The sequence below is a fragment of the Anoplolepis gracilipes genome, chromosome 1 (genome assembly GCF_047496725.1).
Source record: "Anoplolepis gracilipes chromosome 1, ASM4749672v1, whole genome shotgun sequence".
Lineage (NCBI taxonomy): Eukaryota > Metazoa > Arthropoda > Insecta > Hymenoptera > Formicidae > Anoplolepis > Anoplolepis gracilipes.
In genome coordinates, this window is record NC_132970.1 from 16,195,900 (window position 1) to 16,215,722 (window position 19,823).

Sequence of the window (19,823 nt, forward strand, 5' to 3'; positions counted from 1 at the left end):
ATTATAAACTTTATCGTCATTTAGTCTAATACTTTGATGAAAATTAAAAACAATTAAACATCGAAAATTGTAGAAATTTATAAAAAATAATAAATAGTTTTTCAAAAATATTTAAATCATCTAAATCTTTGGATCCTCCAATCAGAAAAAATACGCCAAAAAATATAGAGAGATTGTAGTTTAAATATATTAACAAAAATAATTGTGACCTAAGCGATGATTCACATGGTTAATAAATTAAAAAAAAAAAACAAGTAAATAAGGAGTGGGTCATCATATTTGGAAATCGAGCCTTGTTTGGGCTGAAAACATTTTATATCGCGTCTGTCGTTGCTGAAACATAATCTAAAGACATTTAACGAGATTTGTGGGACTTTACGTTATCTTATCAGGAGACCGTATATAAACGGTACGATATTCTTCTTTCGTCGATTTTACCAGGACCACGATAAATTAATATCGACGATACAATAATCGTAGCGAGACGATAACGCGGTGGTTAAAGGCGGCGTGGAACGATAATACCAGTGGTGGCGATCGCAAGGTTACGAGGGAAAGTCCACTATGCATCCACGTGCATCACCCACACACGGTTTTGCGCATTCCGATTCTCAAAGTGAAAGAGGAGGAGCCCGACATTAAAAGAAACGTCATACATATGGATAAAGCGTGCAATCTACGACACGATGCGTTGCGCACTCATCGCAGCCTACGGTAATAATGTTGCATGTAACCCACGTGCGTTATATGCGTATGTACCCTGCAACTGCGAAAATGCGTGGAAAGCCGGTCGCCGAGAAATCTCTCGGCGTTCTACGGAATAGCAAAGTCGGGAAGAAAGGCGAGAAATTGAGCGGATTTAGAGCACACCGGCAGTTTCATAATTCAACGCTTTTCAGAGACGAATATTTATATTAGCAGAAATTAAAAATGAAAGTATAATAACAATATTAATCCCCCTTTCGTAATAACGAAAGCGAGATTATAATGATTTTTTTTTTTTGTTCGCTAGACTGGGAATGGAATAAATAATTTTAACTAACATTGCATTATAATTTCACATAGCTTTAATGAGAGAATATACGCGTATACCGTAACTAATAAATATTTAGAGATAGATATCACACCGTCTTTCTGCACACACATATTTTTATAATTTTTATAATTATACATTAAATATGTAATTTTATATTTTATATAATTCATTATATATTGAGAGAGTATTATTTTGTCAAGAAACCCTAAAAAATTTCTCACTGTTTTTACGAGGATACCTCTTCTTTCAATTAATATAATAAATCGACAGTACAATATTGTGCAACGTATTAAAACACCTGACCCAACTTGGGATTCGGAATGCGGTGGAAAGGGTACCCACCTACCTCACGTATCCCGATCGAATCTCGAGCAAAAGGATCAAATACACACGGGTACAGTCTAGTCGAAGGAGGTGTGGTTACCTCGTCGGAGCTGGTCGACCTCGTTTAGGACCGGTAAGAGTAATACATAATACAAGCGAGGCCGTGGTCGCTTCGGCGAAAAGAAGCGGACATAAAATCGGTTTCGCGCGTTTTGTGCTTCACAGATACCGCGGGCAGCAACTTTTTCGCTTCCCTTCTCGCTCGTACAACAACACATAATAAGTTTCGTTATCAAGCTGCGTGGAGATAATACGTGAACACGTGATATTATTTATTCCGTCTCGAAGGTGCTTCCCTGGAAACGTGCCTCAGATTGGCCTATGCCTCCTCGCGCTAAAAAGTTTTCCCATTCATCGAAGGACTTTTGACAAAGAATATTACTCTACACGTGGTGCGATGTCGCCCTTGAAATTCGAAAGGCTCGAACGAGCCAGCTGTTCGAATATTAAACGCCAACCGTAGCCATTCCTGTTTTTTAAACAAAGAAACGAATAATATGTATATCCTGTTTCGGCGAGAACTACGCCTAGCGTTATTCAAAGCGTACTGCTATTTTCTACACAAAACGTCCCGTTAGTTCTTTATTGATTTCGTATTTTACGAACACTCTATACGTACATTCTACAAATCGTAATGTTGCAGTAGAGAGAGTTCCTGTGTCGTTCTTCACAAAATATCCAGTGTTTTTTTCTTTTTTTTTTTTTTTTTTTTTTGCGTGGGAGGAGAGAAGTCCTATTATAAGATTGATATTTTGAAATGCAAAGTACCTCGAGAGGGTGTATATCTGAGAATAGAACGATTCTCTTCGGGTCTCGTAATCGGAAACCGGTTTAAGTTTGAGTCAGTGTGAATTCCGTCACTTTCAGCGCTAATAAGCACGCATTTATATATCCTACGATAAACTGAAATACAATCGAAACGGAGTAAAGGCGTCTCTCTGTTGGCTGATATCCGCGATATTCGCGGAAGGAAGGGAAATCCCGCGACATCAAAACGCGACGCTGTTTCCGTCGCAGACATCCTGTTCTCCATTTAATCGCGCCAGGAAATATACAATGTAAGCGTCTCTCTTCTCATTTTTCGCGTAATTACGTGAAACGCGAGTAATTAGCCGTCAGATGACCCAGATGAAGTGCCCGAGCTGATATAAAAAGGAAAAATTCTCTACGAGTCATATTAAAAATAAAGCGGGGCTTGACATTTTTTTGTCAAAACGTTGAAACTAAAATGGAATTTAATTTTTTTTTGTTTCCTCGTCGAATTATTTAAATAATTTATTATTTTTTTTTTTTTTTTTCTTTTTAACAAGTTGTATTTTTCACAACGATACGTGATTATTGCGCTTTGGACTTTGTAAGGTTGGCACCTGTGCAAGTTAATTCGATAAACGCAGTTACGCTAAAGTGCATAGCGACGTGCATTGTCGTCGATCGGCATATCAATTGTCGTCAAATGTCTTTCGTGATAACACTCCCCACAGTCAATATATCCATTAGAATGTAACGAGATTCTTTACTGTACGACAATTGAAAATAAAATATTTAACAGAACAATTCGATGAATCAAATAATTTTGTATTCAATAATTTTATATCAAACAATTTAATATTTTAATTCAAATTGTAACTTATGTCAAGAGTGATCTCGTAAATAACTCTATGAAATGGAAACTTGAAATATCAAAGATTTCTACTTGTAATTACATAATTTTGTAATTTTATGAGAAAGCGGTTGAATCGCTGATAATAATCGCATTCATAAAAAATTGCGTAAAATATATAACAGAACAATTCGATGAATCAAATAATTTTGCGTTCAATTCAATAATTTGATATCAAACAATTTAATATTTTAATTCAAATTGTAACTTATGTCAGGAATGATCTCGTACATAACTCTAAGAAACTTGAAATATCAAAGATTTCTACTTATAATTATATAATTCTGTAATTTTATGAGAAAGCGGTTGAATTGCTGATAATAATCGCATTCATAAAAGATTGCGTTACACTATTGTAATAGCGTTTCATTTAAGATGAATGTCTGTAGAGACTTACTGTACGAACATAGATTTTCTAAAGCTGCCGCATAAATCACAAACACCGAATGAATTCAGCATGGTTGTCTTTATTTGCGCGATGCAGGTGTCACGTGAAAAAAAAAAAAAAAAAGATTGTTAATCGTGTGACAACGGTTTCCAAACCGTTGCACGGTTTACTGTTAGACAGGGATTTCTCAGATCGACATGGCGCACGTAGCCAAGCGCAATTCCCGTAGCTACTCGTTTATAAAATTTGCAAATAGTATTCAAATATCAAAATTGTAAATTGCATTTCTATTCAGATTCTTCGCATGACTTTAATTATCGTTGAACGAAAACTGTTGCGGTCGGAAAAATTAAAAGGGATATTTCAAAAAGCACGTATAATAAAAACGTCAAGCTAAGAAAATTATAATTAATTAAAATTGCGATATATAATTTCACGTCATTGTCACATTTTAAAAAATTTTAAATTTTAATTTTATGATGAAACAAAAATCTATTTATTTATAATAGCTACATATAAATTATTCAATTCGTCACAAATACTCTCTTTCTATTCTAAAATTAAATATAAATGAAAAATACAAATTAATTTCTTGAAATTATGAAAATTACAGCACAATGAATTTTTTTCAATTGCGACTATCTGCAAAGCGGCCATCTCGCATGAAATGATGTAATCCGAGCCGTTAATACGCGTCTCGAATGACTAGTTACCAGCCAGTTATTACCTCGCACTTGACCCATTAAGTCTTTTGCCTTTGGAGCGTTCTCGAATGACGACGTTCGAATCGACCCTGCGATCTCGAACGAACGGTCCGCGTTTCCCTCTCCTCTCCTCTCTTGCGAGTATAATTCTTCGTACGTACGTAATTCCATCGAAATTCCCAGACGCTTTACGGTTAGGGCGAGTTTAATGCCCGCAATCAAGCGGTAGATGAACAGTAATTATTGCAGTACCACGAAAAGGAGCGTCGTAGCGGAATATCCGCATAACTTTTTTTACCTCCACCACGATAAGAGTACGAGGATCCTTGTTATTACTCTTTTTCGTTACATTAGGGTTTCTGACGTACCGTCGGTTTTTTTTTTTTTTTTTCCTTTCTTTTTTTGTATCTATATGCGAAGATATGTGTACGCTTCTAACCGCGGGTGATAATTTCGCTTCGTATCTCCTACATATGTTGGCAGTACTCATTACCGTGGGAAATAACGTGAGACTAAAAGCAAGTCGACATTTATTTCACGACACACTAAGCATTTTCCTTTGTGCAGAATGATTCACACATCGTCTGCTCGACTATACGCGTTGTCACCACGTTCTCATTTCCGCGTAAAGATACTCCAAACAGAGTGGAATTCGTTTTAATGCAATTGAGTACTCGTATTAGTTGGTTAATTTGTGGTAAAGGTGCAATTTACGAGAAGATCATTTCAAAGAAATCAGAACTTGTTTTAAAATGATGTTAGATATAATGTTTAGCTAATCTTTTGACCTAATTTGAACTGTTTTTTTCAGATGAATATACTTGAAATTTAATCAAACTAATTGATTCAAATTTCTCGCAAAGTGATTTTTATTTTAATTTTTACAACTTTTACCCTCGAAAATTTGGCATTTCAGAATTAATTCTTAGAAAGTTGTCAAACCTCTATTCTAAACGACGTTTACATATCACGTAGTAATGCACAGTAAAAAAAAATACTAATTTTAACATTCTTTGCATGTCCCAGAAAGTCCACTCTAAATTTTAAGTTAAAATAACTCAATTTATTGTGTGTTATTTATTGACAAATTAAAAATGTTAAGTAGTTGATACAAAACTTTACATTTATTTTTGTTATTGTAACTTTAAGTGTGATGTAAAAATAACATACAAATTAATTAAAAACTACATGAAAGAGTAGTTACAATAACTTGTAAGAAATGTTGTAGAACATTTTAAAATTCATGATTATTCGAAAATTTATTTTAATTTTTCTTAGAATGTTAAATTGATTTTGAAACATGTTGATTGTTTCAAATAATCGATTAATGATGTGTTAAAAGCACTCAAAATAATATTCCGTTTCTAAGAGACATACAAATTGTTGAAGTTAATACAAATGTAACACATGAAAATGTTATAAAAATAATAACATATCAGCTGTATGTTAATTTGACATTGAAGCAGTAATCAAAATATAATAACACAAGAAAATTTTAACATATGACCGCACAACTTTTTACTGTGTAAATGCATCAACTTTATCACGAATTTTTACGAGGATAAATTTTTACAAAAAATGAAATAATATAATCAGATTTTTAAAATAATAAAAACTTTGTGTAGAGAAAAAAATAATAAAGCCACGAGAATACCTTCACGTTAGGGTTCGTTTGAGTATCGCGATACGTAAAATTCATTGGCCTCGCCCTTCGTCTCGCTTTGGCACGTCATCTGAATGGAATGAGAGAAGTCGAGGTCCGCCTTCGTGACCGTACCTCTTCCAAGAAGGAGACTCTGCGGACGATTCATTTTGCGTACGTACAAATGCGAAGGGATTACCTCTCTCAGTCACGAAATGTACAGTTACATAGGGGAAGTTAATTTATAATAACCGCAATATAGCAACCGTTATACATAGTTACATTGCAACCGTTAATTTGTAATGATTGCAAAGTGGCGTTACTATAAGTCCGCGGTTACTGAGAGTCGCTCGTGAGAGATTTATTCATCTTGAGCTCCAACACGATTTTCCAGGTTTGAGTAAAATAAAGCGTACTAATTATTGGGTAGAATTCTGCGCAAGACAAAGAGAATAGCACGAGTTCTTCGTCGCTTAAACATTATAATTTTGTAAGAGATTGAAATCGCATTACGCTATCTAACAATAAGTAATTTTTAATTTAATTTTTGTAAATACCTATGTTTAGTTATAAACCGTAATAAAAAGAAATATTTATGAATAACTTGCAAAGAAATGCATGAAATCTCATTTCAATGAGAAAGAAATTTTCTATCAATTATATATGAGGTTCCGTGTTATTTTTTTCATTAAACATAATTTAATTACGTGCAACGGCATTATTTCCCAAGTAGAATAGAAAGTCACGATAATATCAAAGTAACGTCAAATGACGTCAAAATAACGAGAATATGACTACAAAAACTCACTTTTCAATCATTTCTTTGTCATTTTGACATATTTTCACATTATTGTGACTTTCTGTTCTACCTAGGTTGCAGTGACAGATTAGAAGACTTAATTTAAAATCAAATTTCAAAAATATTGTAAACTAACACATAGAGATTTTTATATTGAATTAACTCCAAAAAAATAAATATTTTTTTAATTTAATTAAAAATGTATAGTCTCTCTAATGATAAGAAATCATTTTTTTCTTTAAAATATATGTATATAATATACAAAAATAATGAAATAATAATATAATAAATATATAATAAAATAAAAATAATATAAAACTAGTAATAAAATAACATATAAAAATATAATTCTGTCTCCAATCACAATTAATTTGCAATTTTTGAGTATAGTTATTATGTATTTATTATATAGAAATTAGAAGTTAAATTCTTTTATAGACACAATAACGTTGCTTTTTAAATGATAAAAATGAGTTTTCCAAATAAATTCCGGCCGTTCTATCCAAGGCTGGACCCGAAATATTAAGCAGCTGTAAAAGTTTTTGTCAGAGGATTATCTTTGATCTCAATTCTGTCATACAATGCTGAGTTGATGCTATAAAGTCGTCCTTTTGTGATATCAGTCCTTTTTGTGGTTCACAGCTGGAAAAATTCTTTTTCTAGCTTTGTTAGAAGCGTGGAATTTAAATTTACCATCCAGCCGTGAAGCACGCTCTTGTCATCGTCAATCTTTATGCGACCACGACGCAAAATTTTCACGCGCGCGAGAGGCTTCCGGATAAGAACGCGAGAGATGTAACGGATCAACCGAGATTGCCAACGGTACCTCGTATCCTGGTCTCGCGAGTACCGCATGCTAATGGGACGTCCCCATGTCCACGACGTTTCGGTACATTCGTGATGTTTCCCTGAGAACGCAACGAGATGAATAGATATCTGCAGCTTCCGGGATGAATATTTGTCGACAATGACGATGAGCAAGTTTCTCAAACGTCATTCCTTGATATTTAAATGAAAAAATATTAATATAAATAATAATTAATAAATTGATATAATTGATGTAAATAATTATATCAATAATTGATATAATAATTAATATAATCTCTAATGATGTGAAAGAATCTTGAGGTCGGTTTTTACTCGTCTGTTTTCACAAAGAAATGACAGTTTGCCGAGATTATTAATAATTGAAAATGAATTTTTCGCGACTTAAACTTCGAAATTAACGAAGGAGATATGAAAAAGAATGTAAAATATGAAGATGACGGATATGCAGCACGAAATAAATTCTTGTTCCGTTTTTACATAAACTTGTGCCGGAAACTGTTCGTGAAAAAAAGGATTCGTGATGGTACAGTATTTTTATATAGTATTACTTGCTAATGACGAGCCAGAGGCCATCGTTGTTGCACATAAAACCAAGACCGGAAGTAAAGCAATTACTCAGCTGGCCGGGCAGCTTCAGTCAATTGTCCCGATTGTATTCGCAATGACTATCGCGCTGACCGAGGCTGCGGACAGGAAAATGTAGTCACTCGTTTCGTTTTGATTTTAATATTCTCCACCTGACACGATCGCTCGTTGATGGAACTACACTTTATCGTTGAGCGTATTTGAAGAAGAAGCTTTAGCCAAATGTTTGATTAATATTTCGTATAGTAATGACTTTTTTCAAAATCTTTCGAAAGATTGCAATGAACATAATTCAAATTTTATATCATATATTGTGTTATAGAATATTTGAAAAAAAAAACAAAAATAAAAGATAACTTTTACAACAAAGTATAGCGAGTTCCAATATTTTTAATAAAATAAAAATAAGTAATCGCCTTCAGCGTTTCTAGAAACAAAACATTAATCATAATTACAAAGATTATTCTTTTAAATAAAAATTTTTGCCACTTTCTTTAAATTTTGATTCAATTATTGTTTTAATTAAAAAATAGAATAGAATAGACGGTCAATTATTTGTATCCTAGCTTAACTCTGAAGAAATTTGTCGTCGTTTTTATAAAAAACCGCTTTATAAAAAAAAAAAAGTGAGTTGCTTTATACATTCAAAGTGTAACTCTCTCGCAATCTCGTGATCCGGAACGAAATAGCTTTTCATGCACTATCACGTTCTTTAACCAATGCAATGTATCGCGCTGATCGTTGCACCGGCTCGAAGAGAAAGAGAGAATCGAACGATTACTATTTCCAGGGTGATGATGTAACGGGACTTTCGCTGTCGCTGTGGGTGAGGCAACAATGTCCACACAATGCAATCGCTTCGTGCAAAATGCCTGGAAGAAGGAACTCTGTTCCAACTGCTTCAAGCCGAGGGAGGAACACGTGGCGACCGACGATATCCTGCGACTGAACGTCGAAAAGGCTTCTACAAATCTCAAGATTGGTCATCTTCAGCTACAGGTATTTATTTCATAAATTACACTTATATACTTAAATTTCTGTATATTATATAAATTTATTTATATAAAATATAGTATTTTTGTAAAATTGTATTTCATAAAATTAAGTGTATTAATTGTCTTAAATATTTTGTTTACATACTGTGATATCTGTATTTTCATTCGCGATTTACTTTTTTTTTACCTCTCAATTTACATATAATGCTATGTAAAAACATTATTTTAATTATAATTATAATTAAATTAATTATATAATAATAAATATTTATCTGAAAAATTGATACATGATATTAAATTATAATATTAAAATATTCAATATTTCTACGAAGACTGCACCACTATCGCTAGTTTTCTTGATTAGGAGACAAACTGGTTTTGAAATTATTGTATAATTACGTCCAATTAACGGAAATGATATCAAGTTTATCGAAACTAGTTTCGACAATGACATGCGTCTGGAATAATAAGATTGATCGTTGCAGAGTATCCTTCGTAGCAGAACTATCTGCCGGAAGGATCAACGCAAGAAGAATGTCGGCTTCCCGGAGTCCCTCATAGAGGTGATCGGTTACGGCGGCGATGACTTTTCCGATGGCGAGGAGGAGAGGGACGCGGAGATCGACTCGTCCGCGAAGGCGGCGGACCTGGTGCCAGACAGCGAGGAAGAACGCGAGTTATTGTACCTGACTCGCGCGAACACGAACTTCAATATGATCACTGCGAATTTGTCAGATGTCGTGGACAGCGACACGACCAAATCGTCGTCGTCGTTGTCGACGATGACGACGACGACGACGACGACGACGACGACGACGACGACGACGATGACGACGACGCCCTCCAAGTCCTTTGCTTCTCTGATGCTAGGAAAAATACAGAGAGACGCTGACGGTAGAAAGACGACCCTCTTGGTGTCCGTCACACCTTTCGGCGGGGACGAATCTGTACCCACTGCCAAAAGACCCAACGATCGAAAGCTCAACTTGCAAACCAGTCCCCCCAGATGTAAGTCCGCCGACGGAGGAACATTGGATAACATTACCGAGGTAAGTGATAATGAAAATATCATTTCTTTAGTTAACTATTTTGAGTAGATTCTTTGATTTCCAGCATATAAGTAAAATTAGACAGTAGCTATATTTAATTAGATATATTTAGAGTATTAGATAAAGAGAGTTTTCAGATGTATAAAGAATATTAATATAATCGAAAGTTTTTAATTCTGAATGAAATGGTGTTTAACCCTCAAACTGAACACGTGGGTCTTTCGTGTCTGTGCAATTTTTAATCTATTGTTTTAAAAAAATATTAATAAACTCTCAAAGTTGAAACAGTTTATTCAGGGCAAAGTGCTGGCAAATCTAAATCTGAAGCCGACACAAATGACTCACGTATTCGCTTTATTTATATTAAATAAGAAAGCGTGAATAAGGAAATTTAAAAAAATTTTTTTTTTTTTTAAATATTGTTTTTTTGTCGTTAATCGTTTTTTATACAAATAAGTTATAAATTTACAATGACAATCTCTCTAAAAAAGAAACAAATTGCTTCAATTTTTATTGTATTCATTTATTTTCATGCTAAAAGTATTTTTTGTTAATGATAACGAGCAACAAACAGGTTGTATGTATTAATCAATTTTTATACTGTAGATTGTAATGTAAATTACATTTTGTTTTTACTTTTCTTTTAAATAAATCACCTGAAAATTAAAAAAAATTTTTCCTCAGAAAAGACACATTTTTTTATACCTAAAAATTACCCATTTTCGATTATTCAAATAATTATATTTTTTTAAAGCCGTGGACATATAGTATTTTTTCGTAAACTTTGAACTAAAAATTCGTGAAAGCCTTTTTGTTCAAAATTATTTTTTCAAATTTTAATTAATTTCTATATAAAACATCTATGTGTCCAAATCTTGATCTAACGAATAACAAAAATATAGTATTTAAAAATATTTTTTCTTTAACTTTATTACATAAACTTTTAGTTTAAACCTAAAAGAAGATGTGTAAATTTTTTTAGAATTTTTTGACTACAAAAATTAACTCGGACTCCAGTTACCCATGTGTTGAGGATTATGGTGCCAAAAAACGTGTTAGGTTTGAGGATTAATATAAATTTATTTGTTTCTAATATTAAAGGCCGCGAAGAAACTCAATGGAGCGGAACGAAAAAGGGCGGACGAACAAGAACAAAAGCCTACCTCGGAACTAGGAAAGATTATAGATATGCCGTTGATCACCTCTGCCAATATGATCTCGGTCATGCGGAAGGAAACGGATGTCAATGCGGTGAAAACATCAGTGGAAACGACGACGCAAAAATACTCGTCCCTTTGTAAGATCGATAAGAAAAACGCCGTAAATGTTCCCCTTGACAACAACGTTTCAGCGACAAAAAAGACTGAAGCCCAGACGCCGTCAAGGATACCTTTCCCCGGCAGCGTAAAAGAGAGCGAGAGCATAAAGGAAACGAAGAGAAGCGAGTGTCCGAGAGAAGATGACGAGAAGGGAAAAGAGGAAGGGATCGAGCTCGCTTTGACATCTCTGAAGGACGAGGAGGCACCAGAAAGCGATCGTTCGATGGGCATCGTTAACGACAAGGCAATCATCAATGACAAGGTAATCGTCAACGACAGCAAGGTGACGTCACCGCGAGTGCGCGAAATCGGCGGGGACGCGAAGGAACAGCAATTCTGTTTCGAGAACAGCCGAGAGCTTGCTGGGGAACCGGATGGCAGAGCGGACGAGGAGGAAGTGACGGAACCGCCGGCGTTACCGACAAGTCCACCACCAACCATGATTTCTACGGAACCGAGGACCTCCTTCTTGCATGGCAATAATATTATTAATAACGACGCGAGAGTGAAGCCTGCTGTACCGCAGAAGCCTGTGGCCTTTTCTATGAAGGCGAGCCTGAACGATGGTCCCCTCACTGTGGTGAGGAAAATTCCCAACGATTATGTACCGCCGCCACCGTCGGTGCAAAATGTCGCCGGTAGATCCGCTCAGAATCCAGGTGAGAGAGATTGATTTGTCTAAAATGAATCATTTATTATTTCTTAGATACTTATAGTTTTTTTTTTTTTTTTTATTTCTCGATTAATTTAAAATAACAGCAGAAATCTTTGAAAGATCATCTTTGATTCCACTTCAATTATTCATCTTTAAAATGAATCGAAAAAAACGCACGTAAGAAATTTCCTTTATTCGTTTTTTATATCATAATGATGACGCATGTTATGATCTTTCTCTAGGTACGCAGGACATGAGTTCTCGACGTTCAGTGAAGAAGGACATCTCGAATGGGATTTCATCAGAGACTTGCTCGACTATAACTCAAAACACTGGAGAATCCGCTCCTCCACCGTTATCTACTTCCTTAATTACATCACCGGATCCAAGTAATCATTCGAATAACGGAGAGATAGAGAACGTGACGCCGGATGAGGAGTTCCCCGAGATCACTCCTGTTTCCGTTTCCACGATGGAGCTGGTACGTTCGCCGAACAAAAGACGGATGGCTCCTCGACCGCCAGAGACCACGGAGGACCCACTGCCAGTCTCTTCTCTGTTCGCCAGGAATCCGGGGGCGAATCTGAAATCCGATTCCCCGGTCGTTCGCGAAAAAGAGAAGAGAGAGAGATCGTCCTCGTGCAGTCCAAAATTTCGCAAGGCCGTCTGCGAATTGCCAGATCCAACGAACGAGATCGCGGACGCCAAGCAATCAGTCGAGTCCGTGCCTAGAAGAACGATATCCTTATCGCAGGACAGTCTGACGAACGAGAAGGAGGTGCGGGAGGAGAAGAAGAGGGGTAGGAACCGACGAGGTTTCTCCCTGAAACGATTTCTGAGAATGGGCTCGAGGAAGGATATGGACGTGGTGGTCGGTCAAGGCGGGAAGAACGACGAGATACCGTCGACGCCGCAACCGAAACCGCGATTGGAGATAATCCATCCGCTGGAGTTGGACGGGGCCGCGGTCGAGGTGGTGGTAGGGAACGACAGGGTCGCCGCCAGAATCGTCGGCGAGGATCAGACGGATTCCTGCGGCGCGAAGAACGACGCCTCCAAGACTCCAACGCGGTTTCCCCCGTCGTCCGCAGGTAAGCATGCGGAAGAAAGGAATTATTTAGATATCGTAATTTGAATAAAAAATTTCAAGATTACGAAGACAATTTTTCATCAAGTCTCTCTCGCAGCGAGACCCGGAAAACCACCACCGCCGCCGAGAAACCAGTCCCTGGAGGATTGGTCGAGGCTGGATCCGGCCAACAAGCCGGTCAGACCGCCGGTGAAACCAGCGAACGTCGCTTCTCCGAACAGGGGTGACAAGATGTCCTCGAAAGCCACCTGGAGGCCGACGACCGCGACGACCTCGGACTCGATTTACGCGAATCTGGGTAAGTTTAGGCCCATACAGTGCAACTGAGCAATCACAATCGCTCTCCGCGGATCATTCTCGATGTTAACAGCCATACTCACACGGACCCACTCGCGCCAGTCGCTTCTTAAAACGAGAGAGACGTCGCTCTTTGCTCTTGCGCGGGTACAGCGATCGAGCCACGTGATCCGTACCGTGGATGATCGGCACTTAATTCGCATCTTCGGGGAGAACAAATAATCTTTCGCTTAACGCGTCGCATTTAATTAGATCCTGCCAGTAAAGTTGTAGGAAAGCTTGAAACTAAAATATCATTTTGACAGGCGCGATATCAACATTTTTTTTTTCTTAATTTTTAACAATGAAAAATATATAAAACTTATTTATACAAACTATCGTGCGCTTCTCAAATCCTGAAGAAACGTTAAATTTCTGATTTTTTGAAAGTATTCTGTGATACATGTGTTATATCGATAATGACGTGTTTTGTAAAAAAGAGAAAAAATATTTTCTCTTGAAAGAAATTATTTTTTATTTCTTTTGGACGAGATTTGACTGTCAAGCATTGGTATCGTCAACACCGTAACGTAATATCGAGCAATATTGATCGAAATACAAAAAAGTTGTTTCTTAAAGCAAATAATGTATCCGTCTATTATAAGACTTACGATAAAAGGTTTGAGAATGGCTGGTCATAAATATATGAATGCGTTACTTGTTATACATCTATATCTATACCGATATAAAAGATGCTGTTTGTAAAAGTTCGCTATTTTGTGTGTTTCCGAAATAAACGTATATTATGTAAAAAAAAAAAAAAAAAAAAGAAAAAAAAGAAAAAAAAAGAAAAAATTAGGGAGTCTTTTTGTTCTCTTTCGATCATTGAAGTCTCGCTCGTTCTCCTCCCTCCCTCCCACCGATGCTGTGGCTTGTTCGTTGCACCTTCGCATCTGTGCCGCTCCCCCGTCTCCCTCCCCCCCCCGTCCCCTCATTAACGCGAATAACGTTAAATGCGCGGCTCCACTCAAGCGTGAAACCGCGAATTCCGCATATTCACGTCTCTCTCCGTTTTTTTTTTCCTCTCATTTTACGTTAGTTACGTAACGGTGCGTATGACATTGCTCGTCCACCTCGAGGGATTCCTTTTAACCGAAGCTGGGTGCAACTAACGCCGCATGCATCATATTGCACGTACTGCGATTGTATCATCGCCCTTTAAAGTTTAAATCGATTAAGAGGAGTTGGACGACGTTGGTATACGTTGTACGCTTGCGAAGAGTCCTGTGTGTGATCCTGCTTTTTGTAAACTTTGTACACCGTATAATACAGTCGTCGTCGAAAAGTTTTCGTCGGCGAGGAAAACTCTTCCTCGCGTGGTTTGTGCTGTCAATTTGTGATTGAACCTTTTGATCTGGATATTACTCGAATGTATTCGGGCATGTGGCAAGCTCGATTATTTGCGAATGCTGGAACATGACATCAGCAGTACTGCTAGAAATAATAAATAATTGTATGTACAAGATACACTTTATTTAAAAGAATTACAGTTAATTTTGATTCGTCCGATCGAATTAATTTAGTTAAAAGAACGACTTATCTACAATAATGAAATACTTGAGTGACTCATACATATTTTAGATATTTATTTCAGCTTCTTTTTCCCTAAATGTTGGGTAATTATTTCTTCATGTTTGTTTATATCTTGTCGCGATTAATATTTATATTAATATACTTTCAGAAAAGTAAAACTGCATAAAATACATTCTTGATATTTATCAATACATGAATAAATATGTGAGTCACTCATATCAGCGACGAAAATCGTCGGAATTCGGATATCTGAGATTACTTTGTGACCACAAATGTTTGGATTGTGTACCAGGAAAAATCAATTTGACAGGAAAGTAGAGATGTAAATAGATAAAAACAAAATGTTTTTATACAATTTTTCGTGAACCGACAAGCCTTGTTTTTTTTTAATTTAATTTTTTTAACTTTCATATATTTTTATTATCATTAAAGAGAAATACCGAAGAGAAGAGAATTTCTTTTTATTTTTTACTTTATCTTCTTGAAAATAAATAATTTTAATAGATTGATGAGATTTTTATAATTCAAATGATACCAAACACAACATAATTTCCAATTAAATGCATGATAAAAATTCGTGTTATGTACCTAATTGAAAGTTATTTGAATTGAATATGTTATGTTTGGCGTAAATTGTCTCAAAAGTTATTAATTCAATAAAATTACTTTCGAAGAAAAATAAATTAAAAACCTAAGAAATGTTAGTTTTTCATTATATTAATAAAAATGATGAAAATTCTATTAAAAGAATTTTTTTACGTCTCTATAAAAGGGTGTTCGAATAACCTTAATCCATTCCCTGGAAGCGATACTTGGTTACTATTAGCTGAGTATATAAAAAACCGCTTAGATACCAAAAAAAAAAAAAAAAATAATTTTGTTTATACTGACAGCACTAGTCGTGATACGTGTGGATGGGTGAACTAACGTTTGTCGTTGCAATTTCGTGCGCGACACGTGCGGAGATACATATATGTATGTGCATCTTAGCGTGCATCAGAACTTAGTTAGCCTCCTAGATAGCCTGGCCCCAGTTTCGTGACATATGCCTTGTGTCTTGTGGTAACTAACCCGTGGCGTTTGATGAATGGCGGACGTGTGTGCCTGCAGCAGCGGAGGATGTTACAGGTGAAGTGCGCAGCGCCCTGGCACCTTCGAAACCGCAGCGTACCGCCAGTATGAGGGACCGTGCCGTGTCCCAGCCCGTCCCCAGAAAGGCACGTAGCGACGACGTTACGTCGGCCACGGAGGTGAATCAACGTCAACGAGATTACGACATCGGCCTCGCGGCCGTAAGATCCACTTCCGACTCGCCGGTAAGAGATCCTCCTTCTCGTCTAGATTTCAAACAATTTTTCACCGCAATATTGCAAATTCACTGCGAAATGTTGCTGTATCATTGCTGTGAGATTGCAGCAGTTAAAATGCCCCCCTTAGGAAGATTGCAACGAAATATTATAGCAATATTGCAATGTTACTGCAATCGTCGACTAATGTTGCATATAAGAATAATATTTTTCTGATAGATAAATATCAGAAACATATGGACACATAAAGTGGAAAAAAGGTTGAACTTAAATGTTTGTAATAATTTTTTTGTCTAAAAAATATTATATTATAAATTTACATAAAATTATATATATAAATTTATCATATTTCTTAGTTAGATGTATTATTGCAAACATTTATTTTAAGAACATGTAACTTTTAAGTTCAACTTTTTCATATTTTATGCTTCCTATAAGTTTTACCCTTAAAAAAATATAATTATAGAATTTTGATTTTGAAATTATTCCGAAATATTTATGTTATGTTGCAACAACAATTTGCAATATTGCAACGTTGCTGCAATGTAATTGCAATGATCTGTGCTGTATGGGGTTTCACTGAGAGAAAAGTTTTCCGCTCCGGAGAACTTTTAACAGTAGATTCTCTAGCCAATTTGAAATTGATTTTTTTCATTAGCAAACATGTCGAGGAAGTAGTCATCATGTTTCCCCTTTGTTACTATAAATTTCAAATTAAAATTCTTCTTTAATAATTATTAATAAATTATTTATAAATTGAAAGTTATTAATGTTTTCGAAGGCATAACTTTCAAATAGCCAAAGAATCTGTAAAAAAAAACGTAATATATCTTTCAGTTTTGACACACCCTATATCTTTATTAATTTTATATCTTTAAATATGAAAAACATTATAAAATAAATAAGCATTTAAAGTTGACGTAGAAAAGGAAGATAAAAATTCATATTGCCACTCAGAGTGCGACTTAGTAACTTACAACTATACAGAACATGTAATCGTGCGTTTCAACAGACGTCCAACGACAGCCACGTGTACGAGTGTCTCTCGAGTTCACCTGAATGCGATTCAAATCTCGAGCTACGTCACGGCGGTGGACGCGGTGACGGATTCCGCGGCGCCTACAAGAGGAAGTCAGACAGCAGCGCGATGGGCGGAGAGCCCAAGGTTCATCATCACCAGCCGTTCGTGAGATCGACCTCGTTGCCGTATTGCGGTAGCGAGACCGAGAGCGAACTTTACGCACCGTACACCTTTTACACCGGCGACGAGGTACGCATTTCCCCCAGCAGGTTTCAAAAGTTGTAAAAAAATGTCCAAGAATTTAGACACATTTTTGTCTGAATTCTTAAGCAGTAGTTTTCTTACAGTGTTCGAATTTGCATATATGTAATCTTTTATGTAATCAAACTGAGAGCTTTGAAATTATATTAAGGGCGCGGAGGAGGATCAGGATTGGAAGGACGACGAGCCGCGGATGGGTCGTTTGAGACAACGCAGAGGACGCAGCATCGTTCATCGGAGTCTCGAGGACAATTATGGTGCGGTGGTCGTGGCGAATCACGAAGCGCTCGCTCAATTTCTCGAACAGGTATCAGGCCTGTTGTTGCCAACTAATTTGAAAAGAATAGATCTAAAATTCTAAAGCAAAATAATTAATCAAAAAATAATTGATTATCGTGAATGAAAGGTGTGCATTTTATTACATAGTATTTTATTCAAAACCTAAAAAGTTATCTCCATTTATTTGTAGAGATATCAAGTTTAATAATAGAATATAAATATAATTTAAAAAAATAATAAAATAAAAAATAAATAAGATATATCATTATTTTTAACTTGTGGTTTTTTATTTTAGGAAAATCAAGCTGTACAATTGCCGGCAGGTCTGCGTGCCCTCAAGAACGCGAATCTACAGCTGAAGCACTTCAATATCGATGTAACATCGTCCATCTCCATCGGCAGGAGGATATTTTGTTCGGCGACGTGGAACGATCAAAACGTCACTCTCTGCATGACGTTCGATCTAGCTATGCCTATGCCGCAAAAAGATTTTTATCTGACGCCTATAATAGAATTTATAGATGGAGCGCCGAAAGAGATGCTCGACAAGATTCGACCATCCGCCAACGAAGACGTCGAAGGTAATAATGCATGTTGCTTTTCAGCGACCAATAAAATTTGAATATTTAATAATAATCTCTTATAATTCTCTCTCGTAATTTCAGCCACGATTTCGGTCCTCCCGTGCATGCACGTGACCACCATACAATCGTTCGGTGCAATGTCGAGGGACATAAGCAACGAGGCTGCAAAACGGGAAGCGTCGTTTGTGCTTCTTCAACTGGTTAACGCGCTGAAGAGTCTTCAGGCACGTGGAGTCGAGGACATCAACGGATCCCTTAACGACGTTATACTCTGCAAAGAGGACGTTTACTATCGGCTGTACCTTCTGCAAGGGTCAGTTACATAGTTTAGTATTATCTCTCGCGATATGACAACTTGATAATAATTTTAATTCCCATTTTATAGAAGATTGAACATAGACCCAAGCAATAAACCTGGGGAGGAACGAGTCTCTCTGTGCGAATGCGCTCTGATAGCACTGCGGCAATTGCATTTGACAAACGATTTACCCCTCGTACAGGATCTACTGATACGCGAGAAAGCGGTCACCCTTTCTCAGGTGAGGACTTATTCCGGAGATATACGGTAAAAAATTTTGTGTTAAATTTAACACATTTCTCGTGTCCCAATTTATCCACTCTAATTTTAATGTTAATTTAACAGAAGGCAAATATGTAAACAAATAACAAATTATATGTAAAAAATTAACACAAAAATATGAATTAGTGTAAGATTTATTTGTTAATTGTGTTGTTTTAACTCTTAGAAACGGTGAATATTAACTTAATGCAGAAAAGTTAAAATAACATAACGACAGTATGTTATATTAACATACGAGGTGTGCAATAAAGAAACTGGATTGAGTTTTTTACTCATTTTCGGCCACGTCGATGACGAAGAGAAGGGTGGAATATTGATTTGTGGACTCCCCTCTACCCTCTCACACAAAGTTTCACGCATGCGCTGCGGTTAGTCTGACCGTGGCCGTTGTTAGAAATGGATCGTGTATCTGAGCTCTGTCTAAGTGCTAAAGTAGAACAACGTGTTAACATCAAATTCCTCACAAAACTTGGAAAATCCGCCACAGAAACTTACAATTTGTTGGCAGAAGTTTATGGTGATCAGTGTCTATCTCGCACGCAAGTTTTCGAATGGGTTAAGAAGTTTAAGAAGGGTAGGGAAGACGTCGGGGACGATCCAAAATCGGGCCGTCCTTCCACTGCGAAAACTCAAGAGAATGTGGAGAAAGTCGGTAGAATTGTTCAAGGAGACCGCCGCCTGAGCATTCGAGCAATTTCTGAACTTACCAACATCAATAAGGAAACTGTCAGACAGATTTTGCACGACGATCTGGGCATGAAAAAGGGGTGTGCTGCCAAAAAGTGGTG

At 36.5% G+C, this 19,823-nt stretch overlaps 1 protein-coding gene across 6 annotated transcripts in view; it reads left to right on the forward strand.

Moving 5' to 3' along the window:
- The window catches only part of LOC140671732 (uncharacterized), a 56,219-nt gene that overhangs the window by 34,245 nt on the left and 2,151 nt on the right, over positions 1-19,823 (forward strand). For 3 of the 6 annotated variants that reach the window (XM_072903311.1, XM_072903305.1, XM_072903296.1), the window contains exons 2-12: positions 8,817-9,025; positions 9,507-10,070; positions 11,172-12,048; positions 12,287-13,135; positions 13,220-13,432; positions 16,114-16,319; positions 17,323-17,580; positions 17,744-17,899; positions 18,167-18,452; positions 18,537-18,768; positions 18,841-18,994. In XM_072903311.1, the coding sequence (XP_072759412.1) occupies positions 8,864-9,025; positions 9,507-10,070; positions 11,172-12,048; positions 12,287-13,135; positions 13,220-13,432; positions 16,114-16,319; positions 17,323-17,580; positions 17,744-17,899; positions 18,167-18,452; positions 18,537-18,768; positions 18,841-18,994 (3,957 nt within the window). In that variant the 5' untranslated portion in view covers positions 8,817-8,863. The remainder of the gene's footprint in view (positions 1-8,816; positions 9,026-9,506; positions 10,071-11,171; positions 12,049-12,286; positions 13,136-13,219; positions 13,433-16,113; positions 16,320-17,322; positions 17,581-17,743; positions 17,900-18,166; positions 18,453-18,536; positions 18,769-18,840; positions 18,995-19,823) is intronic. The other 3 variants (XM_072903319.1, XM_072903338.1, XM_072903330.1) reach the window with 3 other exon arrangements.